The sequence below is a fragment of the Sorex fumeus genome, unplaced genomic scaffold (genome assembly GCF_029834395.1).
Source record: "Sorex fumeus unplaced genomic scaffold, SorFum_2.1 ptg000034l, whole genome shotgun sequence".
NCBI classification, from domain to species: Eukaryota; Metazoa; Chordata; class Mammalia; order Eulipotyphla; family Soricidae; genus Sorex; species Sorex fumeus.
In genome coordinates, this window is record NW_026606091.1 from 47,021,799 (window position 1) to 47,046,264 (window position 24,466).

The window sequence follows — 24,466 nt, forward strand, 5'->3', positions numbered from 1 at the left end:
GTCACTCAATTTAAAAAGATACATAAATGACATAGGGATGTGCAGACATGGACATTTAACTAGTTGGTTTAATTGTATTCACCATCACCTCCATACACTTACGAGGTAAAAAGACAAATCGGAAAAAAAAAAAAAGAAACCCACAGTGGTATGCAATAATGTCCTATGATGACGGAAATGTTAAATATCTACACTGTTCAATACAGTACCTCAAAACGACAGATGTCTAGTGAGCACCTGTAAAATTTATTCATATTTAGCAACATGTAGCTAGTGACTACCATGATGAATGTCACAACCCTAGAATGTCTAGGAAAAATTATCATCATAGTAAAGTTCTATGTGGAATGACGTATGATTCCTTTCCGCTGTTGTTAGAATGATTAAATACCGATACAACCATAATATTATACAAAACCAAGAGTAAATTGACTTTATTTGATCATTCCATCAACCTATCAAATTTTTTTACTGACAAATTCTCTATATATGCTTCCTATTTCTAGTATTATTGCTAATATGATTTTTGATCTGCTTCTTTCTCTATTCTTTCATATTTGGCCAAAGATACCATAGTCAAGAGAGATGAGAGTCACATCCTAATCATTCTTTTAACTTTCTTCCCCATGTTCGCCTTTGGCTTTTGGATGGCATCTGCTGGGGCTAAGGGCTGCTCCCAGTAATGCCCACAAACCACGTAATGTGAGGTGCAAAGTCAGGACTCTCACATGCAAAGCCGCATTCCAGGCCCTTAAGCCTGTTCCATCGTCCATTCTGGCATTAGTAGGCATATAAAAAAATTCATTTTTATAATAATCTGAGAAAAATAACATTGAAAAAAAGACTTTTAAAAAAGGCTATCGTAGGATCAAAGAACTTGTACAGCGGGTATGGGTATTTGCCTTGAAAGGGGCTAATCTGGTCTCCATTCCCAGCACTTCATATGGTCCCCTGAACAACTCCAGGAGTAATTCCTGAGTGCAGAGCCAGGAGTAACCCCTGATCCCCTGATCATCACCAGGTATAGCCCCCCCCCAAAAAAAAACAACTAACAAAAAAAAACTAACAAAAAAAGAAGGGCTATAGTTCCAACATTCAATTAGGCAAAAACATTTTAGTACAAAAACAAAACGGATTTATTGTTACTTAGTACTTATTACTAAGGACAATGGAAATGCCAAATAAGCCAGCGAGTAAGAAATAACTTGAGAGTGAAGACATTATTTTTGATATATATGTATATATCGCTCCAGTATATGGTAAATGATCTGTGTATCTGTTGCTACAAAAAGGCAGAATCCCTAACATGTGAGAATTCTTAAATGTTTCAGCTGCAAACTCTCTGGAATGGCCACATTAACTATTAACAGAGAAAACAGCCACCACATGAATAGTATTCTATTAAGGTGGGAAATACATAGTCGATTTAAAACTTAAACATGCGCACCTAAAATAACGTGATGACACTAAAAACAATGAGCTGGAAATGAATAAGCATACATAGATTTAAACTATTCAGTGTGATTATTTTTTAGGATGATTTGTTTTGTTTTTTGAATGCAGATCAGGTTGGGGGTTACTCTCATTTGGTGGCTGGTGAGTGGTTAGTCTCAGTGGTACTCAGAGGTCTGAGCAAAATATGTTCGGCCTGTTGAACTATCTCTCCAGCCTTAGGCAATTTTTAAAGGGAAGTTCTTCTAGTGGTTACGTCTTTGTAGAATTATAAACTCATACTCATAAGCACAAGAAAAACTATAGAATAATGATTGTTATTAACAACCATTTCTCAAATGCCATACTTTAAAATATAATCTAAATATTGTTTTAATTTAAGCAGAGACACAAAAATACTCATATTCATTCAACCCTTCAGCAAGTATGTTTTTACATGTCTGGGGATATCTGATTATTCAGAAAGTAAAAGGAGCTAAAACAACTTATCAGCTTCCAGGGGCAGACAAAATAAAAAAAACGACTTTATGTTTACAAACAGGTACCTTCAATTTTGACTTCAGCTTTGGTGTAAAATTTTGAATTAAAGAAAAACTGTATTTCATCAAATGGTAATACAAAAAATGGCATAAAAGTATCACAACATAAAGGGTACTACTGGGAAGAAATCAAGACTCTCCAAGAATAAACTAGGTCATCTGGGTTGGCTTTGGTTGCCATGCAACTTGGATTACTCACCATTTCCCTTCAGAGTAATATAGTCTGTAAGAGTTTTACTAAATTGTTTGCTCTTCAAAATTTATACACTACCATTTTTTGAAATCAAACTAATGAGAAACTTGCATGAGTTAAAATGAAGGAAAATTTAAAATCCTACTGAAAGAAATGACTTAACTTCCTCCTTATAAAGATCAGAAGGAATGTAACCTACCGTCTTCAATTAATCTATAAATTCAAGTCAATTTTAACTCTATTTTTGGGGGTAGAAATTACTAAAATAATCATAATGCATAGGTACAGTCCGATATAAATTGCCCACATCCCAACCTAGGGGTGTGTTAAATCCTTTCTTTTACTCCATGGAGAGAAATCTCTTTCATGTTTCCTAAATAAATTTTTTTTTTACTTTAAAAATTCCAATGTACTTAAAAGAAAAACAAACTATATTAACTAGTTAATTTAAAAAAAAAAAGAGAATGAATAGGGTCCAAACCAAGAATATATTAAGCCAAAGGGCGTACTGAAACAGAAATGGAACAGAATGGAATCCCAAAAGAGCCTAGATTAGACATGGAGTGCATTCCACGGGGGCACACACACACGAAAGTATATTGGGGACGTGCAAGCTGAGTGTGCAGGAAGTTTTATAAATGTGTCTTGTACATAAGTACAGCTCCGGTATGAAAATAAGATGGATGACAAATTCTACATAAGGAAGCAACGGATTGTTCCCAAAAAAGTAACTAAAAGAAACTGGTGGGGGAGGGGACCAAAATGCTACCCTTACCCTCCATCTCCAAAATGATACTAATGTATTTGAATCTTAAGGTTAAGAACTATGGGGGGAGGGGAGGAGGGGGGGAAACCCAAATAGGTTAAAAACAAACAAAAAAACTTTTTTTTGTATGCTAGGTAATTGCCAAGAATGGTACCAAAGTTAGAAAATACGATTTTAAGAGACTTAAATTACTCTAATTAAAAAAAACTGACTTGTTTTATTTTTGGGACAAACCTAGCTGACCTGCACCTATGCTCCTGGGCCTCTTGTCCTTAAAGAATGTACTCAAGTCCTTTCAGTCATATCCCTCACCCTAAAAATATTTTTAAATTTTAGTATTTTGAGGGGGGGGTTGGGACATACTTCAGGGGTTCTAGCAGGGTTATGGACTGTGCTGTGCCGGGGTCCAAACCAGGCCTCCTGAATGCAAAACATGCACTCCAACACGCTAATCTTATCTCTCCAGGTGCCTAAAAATGTATTTCAAATTGCACCAGCAGAAATAAATCATAAAGGCAGAAAGAAAATTCGTGGGAGGAGGGGGCTGGGGTAAGAAAGAAGGGTACTGGGGAGTTAAGTATTTCATAAGTCTGGAGTTTTAGTTTAGAAAGATGAAAAATCCTGCAAATACAGGTGATGAGTTGCACATTGCATTTATATCACTGAATGACAACTCTCAAGAACGATTAAAACGGGGGCTAAAAGTGTAGGTCAGTGGGAGAGTTTGAGATCCTGATTGTTAAGGTCAATGTTTAAGGTCCTGGTGGTAAATTTTAAATAATGTTATCAATAAATGTTTATGGGATATATATATATACATATATGATGTCACTGTCACTGTCCTCCCGTTGTTCATCGATTTGCTCGAGCGGGCCCAGTAACATCTCCATTGTGACAATTGTTACTGTGTTTGGCGTATCGAATACGTCACGGGTGGCTTGCCAGGCTTTGCCGTGCGGGCGAGATACATATATCATGCACACACATTTATATTTCTTTAACCACAATTTTTTTTAAACCTTTGAGTCGCACTTAACAACTTAGTGTCGGGGGCTTGATCTTGACCATAATCAGGGGTTAGGACAATGCTGGGGATTGAACCAGGGTCAGCTGCATGCAAGCAAGGCTAGTACCTAAACTCTTGAAATATTCATCTGTGTCTTTACCACAATTTTTAATGAGTAAGAAATATATTTACAGAAACTACAGTAAACATATTTTATCAAATAAAAATAAAGATACAATTTCTCACATATTTTAGACAGAAAAACATCTTACTCAAACATTGTCAGTAATATCCTAGATCAGCACATATTTTTTTTTTTTTGAATCACCGTGAGAACAGTCACAAAGCCTTTCAGTTTAAGTCTCGATCGGTCATATGATGATCAAATACCCATCCCTTCACCAGTGCAAATTTTCCACCACCAAGAACCCCAGTATACCCCCTCCGCCCCGCCTATGTGGCAGATTTCCACTTTACTCTCTCTCTCTATGTTGATCACATTCAATATTACAACAAAAGACCCACCATTATTATTTGGAATTTTCTCCAACATTAGACCTGCCAAAAAGACATCATCAGATAATTTGTTTTCTATTGCTGATTATGAAGCGCATATGATGTCGCACGGCCGCTATTGCAGCCACGTGATTTTGTATTTCTGGCATTTTAGTAATAAGTCTTGAGGGATTACTGCCAAAAGCCGCTGGGTTCTGAGATTGGCTTGTGTGCCTCTGGGATCATGGTCGTTCAGGAGTTGGAGTAGGCATTCGTGGGTGGCAACTCGGGGCCTTGTCAAGGCAGGGAGCTGGGCTGGTTCCACCCCTCATCCCATGAGGCCCCGTATCAGCACATAATATTAATATAGAAAGATTACAACATGATTAAATAAGAAACATGTAGAAATGCTATCCCAGCTTTTTACTGCTACAACTGTAAACTAATAAATGCTAGGGATATGCTACCGTGTAAGAATGTAACTACAGTGGGCTGGAGCGATAGCACAGCGGGTAGGGCATTTGCCTTGCACCCAGCTGACTCAGGTTCGATTCCCAGCATCCCATATGGTCCCCTGAGCACCGCCAGGAGTAACTCCTGAGTACATAAGCCAGGAGTAACCCCTGTGCATCACCGGGTGTGACCCAAAAAAACAACAACAAAAAAAAAACAAGGAAGGTTACTACAGTACAATTTGTAACAAATTATAAAATTAGAAACAGTATCAATCACTAGCAACAAGAAACTGGGTAAACTATGGGTGTGCTGTCTAAGAAAGGATATTACAGTCATTTAAAAACTATGACCCCGGAGCAAGAAAGGTAGTACAGCAGGATAGGTGTTTGCTTTGCACACTACTGACCTGGATCTGGTCCCCAACATCCCACAAGGCTCCCTGAGCACTGCAGGAATGATTCCAGAGTGCAAAGTCAAAGAAAAAGCCCTGAGCATTGCTGGGAGTGGCCCCAAAGCAACAACAAAAATCATGACTTCAAAGGGCTGGAATGATAACTGGGAGAGTACTACTGACCTGGGTTCGATCCCCTCGGACCACACTGGCTCCCCGAGCACAAACAGGAGTGCAAAGCCAGGAGTGAGTCCTAAGCACACTGGGTATGATCCCCAAATAAAATTATGGCTTTGAGGGTGGAGAAGATAGCTCAAGGGGCTAGATGGGATGCTTAGGCTCAGCACTGCTAAATCCTTCCGAGCACCATTGAGCAACCCAAGTACTAAGGTTGCTGTCCCAACACTCAAACACAGACTATGATTTCTATGTTTATTATCAATTTCCATTTTGGTATTGGTCCAATATCCATTTTGGCACCCGAGTTCGATTCCTCTGCCTCTCTCGGAGAAGAGCCCGGCATGCTACCGAGAGTATCTCGCCCGCACGGCAGAGCCTGGCAAGGTATCTGTGACGTATTCGATATGCCAAGAGCAGTGTAACAAGTCTCACAATGTTACTGAGCCCACTCGAGCAAATCGATGAACGACGGAGGACAGTGACAGTGACAGTGGTGATGGTGCAGTCGTCTGTACTCCAAAAGCATAAACCATTAACACTGTTATAAATTATAATAAATCCATTAGGATTCAACTGATTTAATGATATGCATAAACAAAAACACACCCAAATAGAGAAAAGGTGCATACCAGAGTATTTGCAATTTAGTTATTATTAGTCATGTCTAGACAACTTGGTTTTTTTCCTGTTGTTTCTCACTTTTACTTTCCTTAGATTTTTCTGAATTTTTTACTATTAAGTCTGTAACCCGTTTATAAATTTGGCAACTTTGACTTCTCTTACTCTGTTTTGGGGAAAGAGAGGTTGAGCTACACCTAGTGATGCCAGAGGCCTTTCTTGGCTCTGTGCTCAGGGGTCACTACTAGTGCTGCTCAAGGACTTTCCATGATGCTGAGAACCAAATCAGGGCTGGCCACATGCAAGGCAAGTACCTTAAACCCTTCTCTCTCTCTCTCTCTCAATTTTTTCATGTTATGGAAGTCTATACAAACTTAAAAGTATCTGACATTTTATTTGTTACTAAGTTTATAGGGGTTATTATAGAATAATAGAACCTCTCAAAACATATTAAGGATTATATGCAGAAAATGTCACATAATTAAATGTGGAATATTATATTCATAGCTTGTATATTAATGACTTTCAACGAGAATCAAAGAACTAAATGGTTCTTCTGATGAGAAGAGTACATGAGCCAAAAGGCTCTTAACATAATCAAAAATCTTCTTGTAAGGTATTTGATTTGTAATTTTTTTCTATCCTTTCGTAACTAACTGTAAATGACCATTTAACTACTTAAAAATCAACCTGTAGAGACATGAAAGATTCAACATAAACTAAATCAAAGTAAAAACCAGAAAATGAGGTTAAAAAAAAAAAAACCCGGTATTTTGGGGCCAGAGTGACAGAACAGCAGGTGAGGTGTTTGCATTGCATGCGGCTGGTTCAGGCTTGATCGCCAGCACCCCATGTAGTCCTGAGCTTTCCAGAAGTGACCCCTGAGCACAGGGCCAGAGGTAAAACCTGACCATAGCTGGTGTGGTCCTCTCCCCAAAGATCCTGATATTCTTCATTACATGCTAATCTTAAGGAACAAAGCATCAGCCTGAAAAAAAACACTGCACACAACTACATAAATCACAACACCTAAATAATAAAACCATACAATACAGTTTTTTCTTCTTCTCCCCATGAACACATTTCTAAATGACACTACCTTCTTTTTCTTAAAACTTCAGTGAGAATTTACATCTTTACAAATAAAGTATCCTAAGAAGGAAAACATGAATCTTTTTTTCCCTCCAAAAAACTGGAAATTCATTGTAAGTTACTGAATCACACATTTGTATAACTTTTTAAATGCCATTAATACTTACAGCTTGATTAGGTAGATTGTCAGTCTTAAGTTCTCTGTGATTGGAATACTGAATAAAAACAGGCTGGCTTCGAAGGTGAGGAGTAACAGGAGTGTAATAATTCACCATAGTAACAGCTGCTTCCTCCGAAGCCATTTCTAAGAAAGCCTGCAATAAATATAAGATAAGGATAAAGCAAAAGCTCATGTTTTTGAAAGACAAGAACAATTTGTCATTCGACTTTGTTCTAAACTCATGTTGCTCTACAGAGGTAATACTGCTCAAGCAGAAGAAAAACAGTTGTTTTAAAGTTTATCACTGATGTTAAATGGAAACATATTTGAAATGTTGGATTCAATAAAGGATATTAAATTGGAAAACTGCAAGCTGTAAATGACCATATGTAGGTTTTTTTTCTTAGTTTTTTCTAAAATCTAAAAATGCAAAAATAAGCATGCCAGTCAAACCCATAGTCTAGGATGAAACTACTCAGATCACTTAGCCAGTTAGTACTATCTGTAGGATAACTTTTAAATGTAAGATACAGGGCTAGAGGGATAATACCGTGGGTAAGCTTTTACCTTGTATACAGCTGACCCAGGTTCAGTCCCTAGCATCCCATTAGGTCTCCTGAACTTGCCAGGAGTGAGCCCTGGGTGCAGAGCTAGGAATACGCCCTGAGCACCACTTAGGTGTGGCCCCAAAGCCAAAATAAATAAAATGTGAGATGCAAAAAAGAACTCTTGACTCAATACAAATTTCTGATTAGAAAATTCCACTATTTTATTAATAGAGAAGGACATTTACCTAGCAAGTATGCACCAAACATTTCAAATTATATATAATCTATAAAATATGTATTAACTAAATGTATTGAACACAAGGATGTCTATGTGCCCACATATTTCTTAGTTTCTAGTTACCCTGCCTAATGTTCCTAGTTGGTAAATATTCCCTACCACCACTTGATAGATTGACTAGACTGAAACTCAGCAAGGAAATACTGAACTTTAAGGAAGAAATAGAAGAGAATTAGGGCTGGAGCGATAGCACAGCGGTAGGGCGTTCGCCTCACAAGCGGCCAACATGGCCGACCCGAGTTCGATTCCTCCGCCCCTCTCGGAGAGCCCGGCAAGCTACCGAGAGTGTATCTTGCCCGCACAGCAAAGCCTGGCAAGCTCCCCGTGGCGTACTCAATACGCCAAACACAGTAACAACAAGTCTCATGATGGAGACGTTACTGGGCCCGCTCGAGCACATTGATGAACAACGGGCGGGCCTTTACCTTTACCTTTTTAGTTTATATAAATATATAAACATATATATGTATACACACATCATACACACATCATACACACACACACACACACACACACACACACAGAGCTTTTAATCCCCCCAAAGCAGAATACGCATTCTTCTCCAATGTACAAGGGACATTCTTCATGACAGACCACATGCTAGGCCACAAAACATATCTCCATAAAGAGGATAGAAATCATATCAACTATCTTCTCAGACCATGATGCTCTGAAAATAGAAGTTAACCACAAACAGAAACAGAGAAATAACTCTGACACTCAGAAATTAAACCGCTCACTACTGAATAACCAGTAGGTCAGAAGGGAATCAAAAGATTTCTGGAAACAAAGGTTTTCATTCTAAGACATTAGAAACTGTGGGACACAGCAAAAACAGTGCTAAGAGGAAAGTTTATGGCTCTGCAAGCATTCATCAGGAAGGAAGAAAAGATCTACATAAATAATCTGACTGCACAGCTTGAGAAACTGGAAAATGACCAGTAAAAGGAGTCCAAAGCAAACGAGGAAAGAAATAAAACTTAGAGCAGAAATTAATGAATTGGAATAAAAAAAAAAAAACAAAAGATTAATGAACCAAGAGCTGGTTCTTTGAAAAATAAACAAGATGAATAAACCACCAGCAAGACTTACAAAGAAAGAGAGAACCCTAATTAACTGAATCAGAAATGAAAGGTAGGGGGTGAATATCACAACAGATGAACACAGAAATTCAAAGGAGCATCAGATATTACTTTGAAAGTCTTTATTTATGCCATGAAAGAAGAGAACCTAAAAATAAATAATACCTGAGCAGATCTATAAATACTGAAAAAACTGAAAAGGCAACCACAAAGAAAAGGCCAGGCCCAGATGGATTCACTAGTGAGTTCTTCCAAATAGACCTGCTGCCAATCCTTTTCAGGTTCTTCCAGGAAATAGAAGAAACAGAAGCACAGGAGAAATTATTTGCCCATCATTCATCTGACAATGAGTTTAAAATCCAAGATCTTTTAAGTGTATGAAATAAATGCTTTCTATCACAAATCACCAGGGGGAAAAATTTTTTTAAGGGGAATAAAAATTAAAACAATGAGATATTGCCTCACACTACAGAGACTAGCATTTATCAAAAAACAAAAACAAAAACAAAAACCACACCCATCATGGGTCAGAGAGAGAGTGGGGACCAGAGAGATAATACAGCATATACGGAGTTTTCCTAGTATGCAGACAACCCAGGTAAATCCCTCGCATGTTATATGGTTCCCCTATCACCACCAGGAGTAATTCATGAGTGGAGAGCTAGGAGTAAGCCCTGCCAAGTATGGTCCAAACCCCTGTTTCCTCCTTCACAGCACCCCCCTCGCCCCCCCCAAAAAAAGAGAGAAAAATAAAAAACAAGCACCATCAGTGTTGGCAACGATGTGGAGAACAGGGACACTCGTTCACTGCTGATGGGGATGTTGACTGGTCCAGCCTTTTGGGAACACAATATGGATATTCCTCAAAAAACTAGGAGCTGAGCTTCCGTATGACCCAGCAATTCCACTCCTGGGAATACCCCAACAGCCCAAAAGTATAATGCAGAAGAGACATGCACTCCTATGTTCACTGTAGCATTGTATACAATAGCCAAAATACGAAAATAACCCAAAAGCCCATGAACACATGACTGGGTAAAGAAACTATGGTACATGCATACAATGGAATACTACTCAGCTATAAGAATACTACTCAGCCTTAAAAGCCATGCACTCTGTTACAATGTGGATGAGCTATAAATCTGATGACTGAAATCACAGAGAGGAAAAGACTCAGAATGATTTCTCTCAGATGTGGGATATTCTTCATAGAAGAATATAAAGTGCCAAAGGCAACATGAAGAGCAGAAGAACTGGTCTTTAGTAAAATGTTTGCCACTGAGTCAGGGGCATGTGGTTATGTTCAGGAAGAGAACACTAGGACCATGGGGAAAGAGAAAAGTGACTGCCATAGAGGCAGGCTGAGGGATGAGAAGGAAACTGGGGGCATTGGTGGAGGGAAGTCGGCGCTGGTGACGGGACTGGTGTTGAAAGAAAATATGCTTGAAACTCAATCATAAATATCTTTGCAACTTTGTAATTCACGATGATTAAATAAAATAAGCGAAATGAAAGTCTATTTGTAAATTAAGAAACTCATAAAATTAAGAAACATACTTTCACATTATTAAAGAAGTGACATAAAAACCCTAACACGAAATCAAACTAAAGATTTTAACATACATTTCGGAAGACTTTTCCTGTTAATTTTCCAAATGATAAAAATTCTAGCCTGTTAGAACCCTCTGATAATCACAAGATATTTTCATAACCATCTTGCGAAGAGGAATACAAAATGTGTTTTTTATTAAGAAGGAAAAGGTAAGTAGACAGATGAGTAAGCGAATCTGTTTCCTAGGTTAATACCTTTCCTTTGTTGCTTCCTGTCATTCCAAAAACCATCTTAATCTTCTTTATGAATGGCTAGGTAGATAGCTCTGGGCACAGGGGTGTTTGCTTTACATGTACAATGCCCTGAGTTTTAGACCCGTATTGCTGGGTGTGGTCTATTGGTCTCCAGTACTGCTGGCCTAAGATCAGCCTAGGGTCCTTGCATTGGACCACCAATCTACCTGATAAGGTATATTGAAAAAGCTCTGGACTTCCCTGAGCACTGCTTAGGAGAGCTCCCCCCACCCCTTATTCTCATCCTCACCCTCCCGCCAAAAAAATACTCAAACCCCAAGTTTATAAAAATGTAATGAAAAGTAAAAAATAAAAGTTCAAGAAAACAAAAATTATCTTTAAAACTACCATCCAGAGATGAGTTTGGGTCAATCTTTATTACTTACCTGGCTTTTTCCTTTCAACATCAAAAGATTAGTTACTTTGCCAAAGGGTAGACCTAATGAGATGACCTCTGCTTCGGTGACATCATCTGGAATTTTGCGCAGATGGAGAACTCGAGAAGGTGAACAGGGAGGTCTATCGCCTTTAAATTTCTTGTTATCATTCCCATTAGCTACAAAACAAACAATTTTGAATTACTGACACGAATCTGGCTTGACATACTACATTACTATTACATTTCACCCTCCAAGAGTTTCAAGTTCTGAAACTCAGGGGACTCAGTAATGGGCGAAAGGGGAGAAACGCCACGAAAAACAAAACCACCCACCCACCTCTCAACGATGGTTTTTATTTTTAACTGCAGACAAAAATTTATAGCACAATTATTTTAATGCCTGGTTTAAAATATTATTTTGATGTGGACGGGGCCTCACAAGCCGTGCTGAAGGGGTCTGGGAGGCCACGCCCAGCAATAATGGGCCAAACAGACTGGCATTTCAATATTAGAGCTGAGAATATAATGCTGCTGTGACCACGAGGTGGCCTGGAGCTCAGGAGGCCTTCGAGGCTACACCCTGACAAGCTTAAGAGGCCATTCTGATATTTATTCTTATTTTTTAAAAAGTTGTTCATAATAATTTATTACAGTCATATTCCAACACTGATCTCACCACCATTACACCTTCTCACCACCATTATTTCAAAATCTCCCACCACCACCCAAGCCTGACCCCAAAAGACAGATCCTAAATAATTCATTGTGTATTGCTTGTCATAAATAATCCGCTAAAAATGATCCCAAAAGTTTCCTTAACGGAAAGTGTATAAAGATTACTGCATCTCACCTTGGAGCCATTAAGCCCCTGTAAAAGAGAATACTAATATGTTGTTACAGGTTGAGCCTTGTGTGCGTGTGTGTGCGTGTGTGTGCGTGTGTGCGTGTGTGTGTGTGTGTATATATATATAAAACAAAGGTTGGTTGCCTTCTACTTCACACCCCATCAAATGTGGTGTGCTTCTTTTGGGACATCACTGGTACAGAGTATGAGATGTCATGCAGATTAATTCTTTTGTACATAGCTAGTAATTAAGAAGTATTATTAAAATAAAGCTTAAGGGTCATTGTATTTTTTTTAATCACAAAAATACCATTCCTAGGAAACAGTAATCTGATCTTTAGAAAATAAATGCAAATTTGTGTGGGTTACATAACACTATCAAAAGATTAGAGTCACAATCAGGTACTGGATAGGAAGGAACGAGCAGCATAAAGTGCTTTCATGGACCCTTCTAGTGGACGCAGATGACTATACGACAGGATCAACCATCTTGGGCTTTCTCAAGCAGCACAGGGTTAAAAAAAAACTACACAAAATATTCTAGAATGAAAGAATATGAAGTTGCAATTGTCACAGAGGTACTGGTCATCACTATGAAACCGTGTGTGACACCCTGCAGCACTGCAGGGGTGGCCAAGGTAACCCCATAACGGCAGGGCTCCAGCAGCACTGACTGCACCCTCTGACCCTTGCACTGAACCCTAGCCTGGCTGGCCAAGAACCAGCCAGAGGGGCCTCCTGAGCACTGCTCCGGAGGCCAAAAATAAACAAAAATTGTGTGAGAACAAATGAATACCATCTGAGCCCGTGCTGCACCAGCACAGGCCTTATTCAAGACCCATTCTGGCAAGTTTGAGGCAAATGAAGTGCAATTCTAAATCACTGCTCTAGGTTAATTGTTCTACATTATAAAAAGTGCCTGAGCATTGTTAAAAGCATACACTGTATCTGCTCAGGTTTTCCTGGGTCTTCACCAACCTCTCTGCACTATGCACCCTCCTCACACCATTCCCTTACAACCAATGTTGACTAGATGACCGGAAAGGGAGCGATCATAGAACACTCCCAGCAAAATCTATACCAAAACTGAAACACAGACTTCTGAGTGGAGCCCCCACTGGAAAAGATGACAGGAGAATCTAGCTCCAATCTCCAGGAGAGGAGGCAGAGGTATGGATCAGCAGCAGTTCAATTTAATGGCTAAGGAGTGTGACTGTACCACAGAAGGGGGCAGGGCAGAGCAGAAATCAACAGCCTGGAGGGATTTCTAAATTGCTCTTAATTTTTTTTTTTTCCTTTTTGGGTCACACCCAGCGAGACGCACAGGGGTTACTCCTAGCTCATGCACTCAGGAATTACTTCTGGTGGTGCTTGAAGGACCATATGGGATCCTGGGAATCAAACCCGGGTCAGCCGCGTGCAAGGCAAACACCCTCCCCGCTGTTCTGAATTGTTTTGTGCAGAATCATGTCCTGGCAAAATGGAGGAGCAAACAAAAACCAGCCCTCCACCCTGAAAATTCAACTATTAGAAAATCTGACTGGGGGACTGGAGAGATACTATAATGGATAGGGCGCTTGCCTTGCACTTGGCCAACCGTGGTTTGATTCCTAGAATCCCGTATGTTTCCATGTGCACAGACAGCCATGAGTAATTCCTGAGTGCAGAGCCAGGAGTAATGCCTAGCTGAGCATTGCTGGGTATGGCCCCGAAATCCAGAAAATAAAACAAAACCTGAGTAAGAATTAAAACCTGGCATAGGTACTGAACACACCTCAGCAGCCCCTTGCTAACCTCCAGGGAGCCATCCTCTTAACAGTTCTTTCAGTTAAAAAAAAAAAAGCGAGGGCAAATTCCACCATTCAGCAATGGAAGGGTGGGGCCACAGGAACTGAGTGGCATTCCTCAGAGTCAGGCTGAACAAAGTCAGCTCCTCTCAATACCACTTCTGACTCACAGAACCACCGAACAACCACCTAAAATCTGCTTTCTGGAGTCAGAAATTAAAAACACTAGGAGGCTTGCTCATGTCTAGCTGCTTTTGAACTGCAGGAATTCTGTAGGAGTTGCTCAAACCTGACGCCAAACACTGCCATAAATCCACAGGACACTTTCCAGGTCTGCGTGAGTCTAGCTGCTGTCAGGACCTAGCAAACACAACACCATGGGAGTGTTACACAGATCTGCCTGGTTCTCTAGCTCCTCCTGGGCACTCGTTAGTGTGAGGCACCATTTGCTACTCAGACCTGATGGGCATTCATACCACGGCCACTGTCAGGCACTATGGGAAACAATCCAGGCTCCCAATTCTCAAGGGGTAAGTGCCCCAGTAAGCTTATGAGTAAATTTCCAGCAGTGTCCAGAGTGATACAATCTCAGAGCCGGTCACTGTCTTGAAGTTGCAAGCATTAATCTAAATTTATGACTGCCTAGGTCTGTACAAAACTGACACTCACCCCTATCTCTGACACAGTACTTAGCAAAATGAAGGAGAAGAGGAATTCAAAATGCAGTGAAGGAGAAAGACAAAGGCCCAGGAAGGAGCCCAGGAACATCAGGAGTTTCCAAATGGCCTCATGAAAACTTGAGAGCAACAATGGCAAGGATGTCCAATATGCATTAAAGAAATCAACAAAGCTCTAACAAGAAAAGAAAAATTTGGACATACGAGAGGACGTAAAGTCAGAAATCACGGAGTCAATGGGGCCGGAGAGATAGCGCCACCAGGAGTGACTCTTAAATGCAGAGCAACCCCTGGGCATCTCCAGGTGTGGGCCCAAAACCAACCAAACAAAACTTGCTGAGCTGAAAATACAAAAATAGGTGAAGAAAAACATACAACAGAGGGCTCAGCAGCAAAATGACAGAAGCAGAGGGATGAAGTGGTATGCTCAAGAAAAAGGTAGATGAAACCATCAAGAAAGAATAGGAAGGAAAATGAAAAAAAAAAAACTATTTATGGGACCATATCAAGAAGAGGAACATATACATAGTAAGAATTTCAAAAGGAGAAAGGGGAAAAATTACTGGTCAAAAGTTATAGTTGAGAACTTCCTCAATTTGAGGCAGGAGCCAAAAACCCAAATGAAAGAATGTAAAAAAAATTCCAATCAAATTCAATTCAAAGAGGAGCACAGACATTGTAATTAATATGGGAAAAACTAAAGAGAAAAAAATATATATAGAAAGCAGCAGGACCAGACCATAACAAGCTATCCCAGCACTGCAGAGCACAAGCGGCATAACATCCTTTAGCCCGTGCACTGAATCAACAGTTCGGTTGGCCAAGAATTGCTGGTGGGGCCCCCAGCCTTCCTGAGCAATGCTTAGGAGTTCCCCTACCTACAACCACAACTAAAAATAAGAAAGAATCCCAACATAATTATATCATTTAACTGGAAAGAAAGCTTTTAACAATATTCAAAACACATTTCTGATTGAGAAAAAAAAATTATTCAGCAATATGGGGACACAAGAAACATACCTCAATAAAAGTCATATACAACAAATCCACAACCAACATCATAACCAATGGTGAAAAACTGAACATCCTTTCTCTAGACCAGGCTAGGATATATAGCCCTTAAATCACTATTATTCAATGAAGTACTGGCTAAACTGTTTTTTGGCAGATGGGGATTTCAGCCACATCTGGCAGTGCTCAGGTCTTACTCCTGGCTTTGTGCTCAGGGATCACTTGTAGCTTGGGGAACCGTATGTGGTACTGGGCATTTAACCCAGTCAACTGCATAGAAGACAAGAATCTTTCCCTCTATACTGTCCCTCTGGTCCCCTGGCTGAACTATTTCATTGTGGTGGTTTTGGGGATGGAAATCAGGACCTCACACGAGCAAAACAAATGGTCCAACTCTGAGCTATCTTTCCCTGGCCCTCAAATAGTACAGGAATTCTATTCAGTACAAAAATTAGGCAAGGAAAAAAAAAATAAAAGAAATTCAAGTTGAAAAAGACATTGAACTATTAACATTCGCAGATGACAAAGAAAACTCGAATGATTCTTCTAAAAAAGTACCTGAAACAGGTCACATTGTCCTTCTCTCCAGGAAGGGAGCATAACATGACACACATCATATCCATGCCACCACACCCCTTGCCAGACTGCTTCACTCTGGGCATCCCAGAGGGGGGCGGGTGAGACCCCTCCCCACTCCAAGGGATCCAGCCCCGGCAGCAAAAAACCTCCAGAACTCAACTGCTGCCAGGCTCACGGCCCTCCACATGCTCGGGGGAGGCCTCACCTAGAAGTGAACGTATTTCTGGAGGGCTCACCCACATTTGTGGCCGCACAACAACTCAACTCATACCTCACACCACCCACACTCCAATAGTACCGCACCACATTTGATGGAATTTAAAGTAGGAGGCAACCAATCTGAGAGGGAAATTTTTTTTACAGACATATACATTTTATATTTATATATATATTCATATATAAGTATTTACATAAATATATATGTATGTAAATAAGCACACAGGGCTCAACCTTTAACAACATGTTAGTGATGTCAACTGTCATTCTGACAGGAAGGTTACAAGGTTTCAGTGGTTCCACCTTAGATTTCTTGTTTTTAGTTTTGTTGAGTCTGTGTTTTGGATATATGGTTACACCACTCACCCATATCACCGGTATAACTGAAGCCCTGAGGCCTGTTCACCCGTTACTTCCTGTTCTCTTCCCACCTTGATTTCTTTCCTTCTCTGCCCTTCTCCTACAGTGGAGTAATGAGTGATCTAGGCACCCACCTTTAACTATAATAAATTTCCTTATCCAGTATTCTATATACCTCAGATAAATGAGATCATCCTGTGTTTGTCAGAAAATAGAGCTTTTAGGTCTTGCTTTTACAGGAACTCAGAAACACAGTATAAGAGGGCTTAATGACTCACAACCTCGTTGACTGAAGTATTTTTGAGAAATCCTTTAGCCATTTAGTTCTAACATATAAATATAAATTATTGTATGCCTGCTAAGGAGACAGGCTTGGGGAGTGATTGTGAAAATAGAGAGAATAGTGGAGGGACGGTCACTCTGGTGTTTGAACTGGTGTTGAAATATCGAGAGACCATAATAACTGTATTATGAACAACTTTGTAAAGTTTTTTAGAAGAGTATTTAAAGTCCATGAAAGAAGGTATGTCAATAACAACATAAAAGGAAAATTAATAATTAGTTAAGTAACAGCTAATTAGAAAGATCATCTTCCCAGTATGCCTAGGACAATACAAAATTTAACACCATTGTTCCAGTATCCTGTAGTTTATATCTTTACAAAAAAAAAAAAAGCTATTAGTAACTGCATTAAATTAAAACAGAATAGACTTTGCAGATCCAATTCTCTAACAATTTTTGCCATCCTCTTATCTAATAATTTATAAATTACATGAAGAGTGCTTAAATCTGAAAGTCAACAGGTGAGAAATTACACATCTTTCACAAGCGACATTCAGAAATTTTTGATTAAAAATAATAAAACTGGGGCTGGAGCGATAGAACAGCAGGTAGGGTGTTTGCCTTGCACGCAGCCAACATGGCCAACACAGGTTCGATTCCCAGCACCCCATATGGTCCCCTGAGCACCACCAGGAGCAATTCCTGAGTGCATGAGCCAGGAGGAACCCCTGGGCATCGCCGGGTGTGACCCAAAAAGAAAATAAATAAATAAATAAATAAATAAAACTGGGGCTGGAGAGATAGTATAGTAGGTAGTGCGCTTGCCTTGCACAAGGAGGAGTCAGGTTCAATCCCTGGCATCCCATATGGTCCTCCAAGAATCATCAGGAGTAATTCCTGAGCACAGAGCCTTGTGTGACCCCAAACACAGAAACAAAAAATTTAAATAATAAAGTTGAACGTGATGCAAGCAGCAAAGTTTAACTCCTAGTTCCTACTACCAATATGCAACCTACTTCCTATTCTGTTTAACAGGTTGCCAGTGACAACATCAGACTTACAGGCCAAATGCATATGAAATACAATTCTGTTTATCATCATTTCAGTTGACATCTTGCAGCAAAATCATACATCTTTGTATGTTTGTTCGGTCGTCTGGTTTTTGGACCGCACAGGCTGTGCCCAGGGAACCATGTGTGGTGCCAGGATTACAACCAGGATGGCAGACGAAGCCACATGATAGGCAAGCACTTTCAATCTTTGCATTATCGTGCCAGTTCAATTCAAAATTCTTAATTTCACTTGCAAACTTCCTCATATGTGAGCAAGTGACAGTGAGCAGTATTGGAAACAACAAAATACTTTATCATCAGAATTCTTCAAAGAATTCAATTATGCCAGCTATTTTGTTTTGGGATCTTGGGCCTCCCCAGTGCTGTTGGGGAATTTGGGTGGACATAGTGCTTGAGGACCTATACTGTTCTGGGGATTATAACTTGGAACCTCTCCTATGCAATGCCTGTGCTCCACGCCTCTGAGCTCCCCGTGCCCCGGTTATGTGAGTTATGTCATCTACTAATATTAGAAAATCAAGTATTTCCCATTAATGATTTCATATCAAATCATTCCAATTGAATACACTGGAATAAATCCAAACGAATTTATAAAAAGCATTTGGGAAGTCGTTCTATTAGTATCAAAATATGGCACTAATAGAAATTGTTTATCTATTCCAATATTAATAATTAAAATATGACTGGGGTAGAGAGCATGATTTAATAAGGAGACTAAACCTTCTCTAGCTATGTTACAGTGGGATTTCAACAAGTTTATAGGACGAGAAAACTAAGAATGTTGTTAAAAGAAAAAAAGTTGGAGGATCCAGAGTTAGCTCAAAGAGCAAGTGCTCTTGTTCCAAGTGCCAAGGAAAACAACCCAGAGCAACTTGCCAGGAGTTGTAGTTGAACTACACTGAAAGCTGTAGTTCAAAAACAAACAAGTGTGTGTGCGTGTGTGTGTGTGTGTGTGTGCGCGCGCAAACACAAGTAAAGCAAACATTTCAGGTTTGGAAAACTCACCATACACACTTGCTGGGTTAGAACTGTTCATGGTAAAAGGTCCGTTAATGATGCCAGAAGAAAGAAGCTCATCAGATCCCCGCTGAAAGGCAAGAAGCAACATTCTGTTATTAAAGTCAGTTTTAGATAACAGTCAACACTTTCTGCTAAATAAGTAAACGGTACTGTCCAGAAAGAGATTCCAGTGGGGAAGATGCTTGCTTTGAATGAGGCCTGATCTTCAGTACCACATAGGACCAGTGCCCTGGTCGCCTGAGTACTGCCAAGAGCAACCCTTAAGTATAGAGCCAAGAGTAAGCTGGCTCTATACCCAGCAGGCTGAGGCCCCAAAACTAAAACAAACAAAATTAAGTTAAAAATACAAGTTCACCTGAATATCAAGATATTTATAGAGAAACTCCAGGCCACAAATCAATAACCACTGTGACAATCAGTGATTTTCGATCCTCTAAAAACCACTGTTGACTAGAACCACAGTATCTAAAGGTAGCAGTAAACTATATTTCTACAGTAAAGACAAATTACTACACACCCAACTGACTACTATATACTTAAATAAACAAAAAACGGAACTGTTAATATAACTCTCTTTATTCAAAATGCTGTTCTCTGAGACACTGCAGTGGAAGTGCCAGAAATTACACTTAGAGGCTGCATTCTGATGTCATTTTTGTAGCATAAATGTGCATGCAAATAATTTGTGAGGAAAAAATTTCAACTTTTTATCTTTTGTGGAGAGGGAATTCACACCCAGTGGTTCTCAGGGCTTACTCCTGGTTCGGCACTCAGGGATCATGTCTGGTGTCAGGCCCCAAGTAGGAAGCATGCAAGGCAATAATCACCTTACCCACTGTACTATCACTCTGGCCACTCCCTGTATTCTTTCTTAAAGTATCATTTATTTCATGTAAGAATTTTGACCAATCCCAAAACTAAACTATTGAAATCCTAGAATCATATGAGACAGTTTTTTTTGTAATAGCTATTACAAATGCAAAAAAATTCATTTAGGAAGGATAATATAAAATTAAATATTAAAAATCAATCTATTTCAAATATTACTCTATTTACTAGCATGATCGACTTTTTTTTTTAATTATTTTTAGTGAAACACCATGAGGTACAGTTGCAGATTTACAATTTTTTGTGCTTGGGTTTCGATTATACAATGATCAAATACCCATCCCTCCACCAGTGCCCATTTTCCACCACCAGGATAATATCCCTCCCACCCCCATCCCTCCCAGCATGATCAATTTTTTTAAGAACAAATTTTTCACCAGCTGAATGATAAAACCATGCTACAAATACTAAAATAATAATGCTTCAAGAGGTATTTGTTTTATTTTATATATTTTTTGTTTGGGGAAAGTGCTCAGGGATAATTTCTGGCAGTGCTTAGGAGAACACAGGCAGTGTTGAGGATCTAACCCTGGTCGCCTGCAAGCAAAACATGTATCCCAGTCCATTTATCTCTTTGGCTCCTACAACACAAATTTAGTGTTTAGAGGTAAGTATCACTTCAGTAATGAGAGAGTTTTAGTCTTTGTTGAAGAAAGGCAAACAAACCACCAATGTATTTGCATAAGAGAAATTCAATTACTTAAAGATTGCCCAATTAGAGAGGGCAGTTAGGATAGAGAAGGGGCCACTATGACAATGATAGTTGGAAATGACCACGCTAGACAAGAACTAAGCGCTGAAAAGAGGTACACGATGATCTGTCAGTACCTGTACTGCAAACCATAATGCCCAAACGGGGAGAGGAAGAAGTGGGAGTTAGGGAAGAGACGGGGAGAGGGAGAGAGAGAGGAGGAAAAGTGTCTGCCATCAAGGCAGGGGATGGTGGTGGGAAATGTACATGGTGAAGGGGCTAGTGTTGGCGCAACTGTGTGACTATGTATGTCATGGTGGTTAAATAAAAATAAATAAAAGTTATAAACCTACATAAAGAGAAAACTTAAAAAATGATTGCCCATTTAAATATCCCTGTAGTTCTTACTCTAGCTTATAGAGACAGCTTGGGACACTGGCACTGTCACTGTCCTCCGGTTGTTCATCGATTTGCTCGAGCGGGCCCAGTAACGTCTCCATTGGAGACTTTGTTGTTACTGTGTCTGGCATATCGAATACGTCACGGATGGCTTGCCAGGCTCTGCCGTGCGGGCGAGATACTCTCGTAGCTTGCCGGGCTCTCCGAGAGGGACTGAGGAATCGAACTCGGGTCGGCCATGAGGAAGAAATTAAGTAAGTGTAAAAGATGAAATAAAACCAAAACTCTCAATATCCCTAGAAAGACCAAGATTTTTATCTTACTTAAAGCATAGGTCTTTCAAGTATGACATGGATATACTAACAGCCAAAGATAGATGAAAAGATTTTATAAAAGGAATTGATTTTTAAATGCAGCAAAAAACTGAAGATACCTAACATGTTTAATAAATGAGAAATCTGGTAAAGTAGGTGTTACTAGCAGACACACCTTTGACACATGGCAAGCTTAGGATCAATGCTTTTATGTACAAAATGAGTTGATTTGAACTTACAAACAGATCATTTTAGCTTTATCTCTGAACTTGTCAACTGAATATTAATTTTAGGTAGTGAAGATTGAAAAATAAAAATAAAGAGTCTAGACAATAACAGAAAAGAATATCCTCATAATTTGCCCCATAATTTGGGGTATGAAAAGTGGGGTGTTTGCCCCAATACTACTACTTACACAAAATTTATTTTAAAATATATTTTTAATAAGACATTATAAGACGAATGGCAAGTCAGAGAGTGGAAGAAAGCTATCTGCAATGTACAGAACCAATAAAGAGTTTTAGTTTTGTTTTGGTTTGGTTTGGGGGCCATACTGGTGGTTAAGGTTTGACTTATGAGAAATTAACCTGGCCTCTAATATATATTCAAGCAGGAACAACAAAAGCACATCCCAAACACTTATAACTCTTTTGTAGTTTCTGCTTACACAAGTTTCTTTTTCTCTCTTACCATCTGAAACAAAATCACATTCCAAAGATAACTCTTCTAGCCTGATTCCCAATATAACTCTACACAACTATCAATGCTGTAAGTGAACACAAAATGTTTTTCTAAGTTTTATCTAAATTATCAGTACCACATTCAATAAAAATGAAAAGAAGTTCTATTTGATGGTAATCAAAGAAATGCCAAGTTAAAATCTCAAATACTAGCATAAAATAGAAATAATTCTTCATATTTGGGGGGTTAGGAAATAGCTTATTGGACCGTGGAGGTAGTACAGAGGGTAAGGTGCTTGCCTTGCATGCAGCTGATGCAGGTTTGATCCCCAAAATCCCATATGGTCCCCTGAGCAATACTAGAAGTGATTCCTGAGTGCAGAGTCAGGAGTAACTCCTGGGCATCACTGGTGTTCCCCAAATGTTCCCACCATTAAAAAAGATTTGTTAACATCACTATAACAAGAAAAAGCAGATTTACCAATAAAATAGGTAATAGGGCAGGAGTGACCGCACAGCAGGCAGGGCACTTGTCCTTGTACCCAACCAACTGAGGTTCAATTCCTAGCACCCCATTTGGTCCCTCAAGCCAGCCAAGAGTGATCCCTGAAGGCAGAGCCAGGAGTAAACCCTGAGCAACACTGGGTGTGACCCCAAAAAGCCAAAAAAAAAATTGAATAGGTAACAAGTTCAAAATAAAAACGTTTAAACTTCAAAGATATCACTAAGAAAAGATATCACAAAAGATATCACAAGCCAGGAACGGTGGGGGTTGGTGGTGTTGGGAGGTGGGAGTGTTTATAAATCATCTGACAAGGAACTAGTATCCTGAACACAGAATTTTTTTTTTTAAGAGTGTATTACAGAGGGTCTTACACAAAGAAGGCACATGCTTTACCACTTGAGACATACCTCTGGCTCCCAGACCACAGAAACTCTTATAAGTCAACAATAAAAACAGGCACAGAGTATGAATAGAAGTTCTCAAAGAAAAAGATAAGACATTAGAAAATGCAAATAAAAAAGACAATGCAAAGCAAAACCATTCAAGCACTTCAATTAAAAAAAAAACAGTGACTACAGGGGCCAGAGAGATAGTATAGCCAGCAGTGACCTGACTCACATGCGGCTGACCTGGGTTTGATCCCCAGCCCTCCACCCCCAAGTACCACTAGGAATGACTGCTGAGTGCAGAAACAGGAGTGAGTCCTGAGCACCACCAGCTGTGGCTCCCACAAACACTGTATCACTGTCATCCCATCGATTGACTCAAGCGGGCGCCAGTACTGTCTCTGTCTCCATTTTTCCCAGTCCTGAGATTTTGTTTTATCTTTATTTATTTTTTAAATTGTTATTAGTGAAACACTATGAGGTACAGTTGTAGACTTACAAATTTTTGTGCTTGGGTTTCAGTTATACAATGATCGAGTACCCATCCCTCCACCAGTGCCCATTCTCCACCACCACTAAACCCAGTATCCCTCCCATCCCCCACCCCCCATCCCACCCTGCCTCTTGTGGCAGGGCATTTCCTTTAGTTCTCTCTCTCCTTTTGGGTGCTGTGGTTTGCAAGAGAGGAATTGAGTGGCAATCATGTTCGGTCTATAGTCTACTTTCAGCATGCATCTCCCATCCTGGGTGGATCTTCCCAACACCCTTTATTTGGTGCTCCCTTCTCTATCTGAGCTGCCTTTACCCCTAGAGTGTGCGTCAGCCCTGAGATTTTAGCAGCCTCTCCTTACTCGTCTTTCCTAACGCTGCCATATTGGAGGCTCTTTCAGGGTCAGGGGAATGAGACCTGTTATTGTTACTATTTTTGACATATCGAATACGCCACGGGTAGCTTGCCAGGCTCTCCCAAAACAAGCAAACAAGATGGGAACAATACTATGCAGAGAAGAATGTGGAAGGTATTGGATCTCTTACAATGCCAAAAGGAATATAAAATGGCACAGTGACTCATCTAGTGATACGTGTACACGGCAATTTCAAAAGATCACATGCTCAAAAGAAAACTCATGGTTGATTTCCTTTTATACAACATTAAAAAAAATTACACGGGTAGGAAAGAGAATAGTGGTCGCCAAGGAGTGACAATGGTCAGGCTCAAAGGGAGTGGCGTATGATATTAAAAGGTACCAGTCC

The 24,466-nt window shown here is 39.7% G+C and overlaps 1 protein-coding gene across 2 annotated transcripts in view; it reads right to left on the reverse strand.

Moving 5' to 3' along the window:
- PTBP3 (polypyrimidine tract binding protein 3) overlaps positions 1-24,466 on the reverse strand; it is an 87,664-nt gene that overhangs the window by 33,873 nt on the left and 29,325 nt on the right. For both annotated transcript variants that reach the window (XM_056117318.1, XM_056117317.1), the window contains 3 exons: positions 19,335-19,416; positions 11,508-11,677; positions 7,356-7,502 (listed from right to left, as the gene is read on the reverse strand). In XM_056117318.1, coding sequence (XP_055973293.1) covers positions 7,356-7,502; positions 11,508-11,677; positions 19,335-19,365 — 348 coding nt within the window. In that variant the 5' untranslated portion in view covers positions 19,366-19,416. The remainder of the gene's footprint in view (positions 1-7,355; positions 7,503-11,507; positions 11,678-19,334; positions 19,417-24,466) is intronic.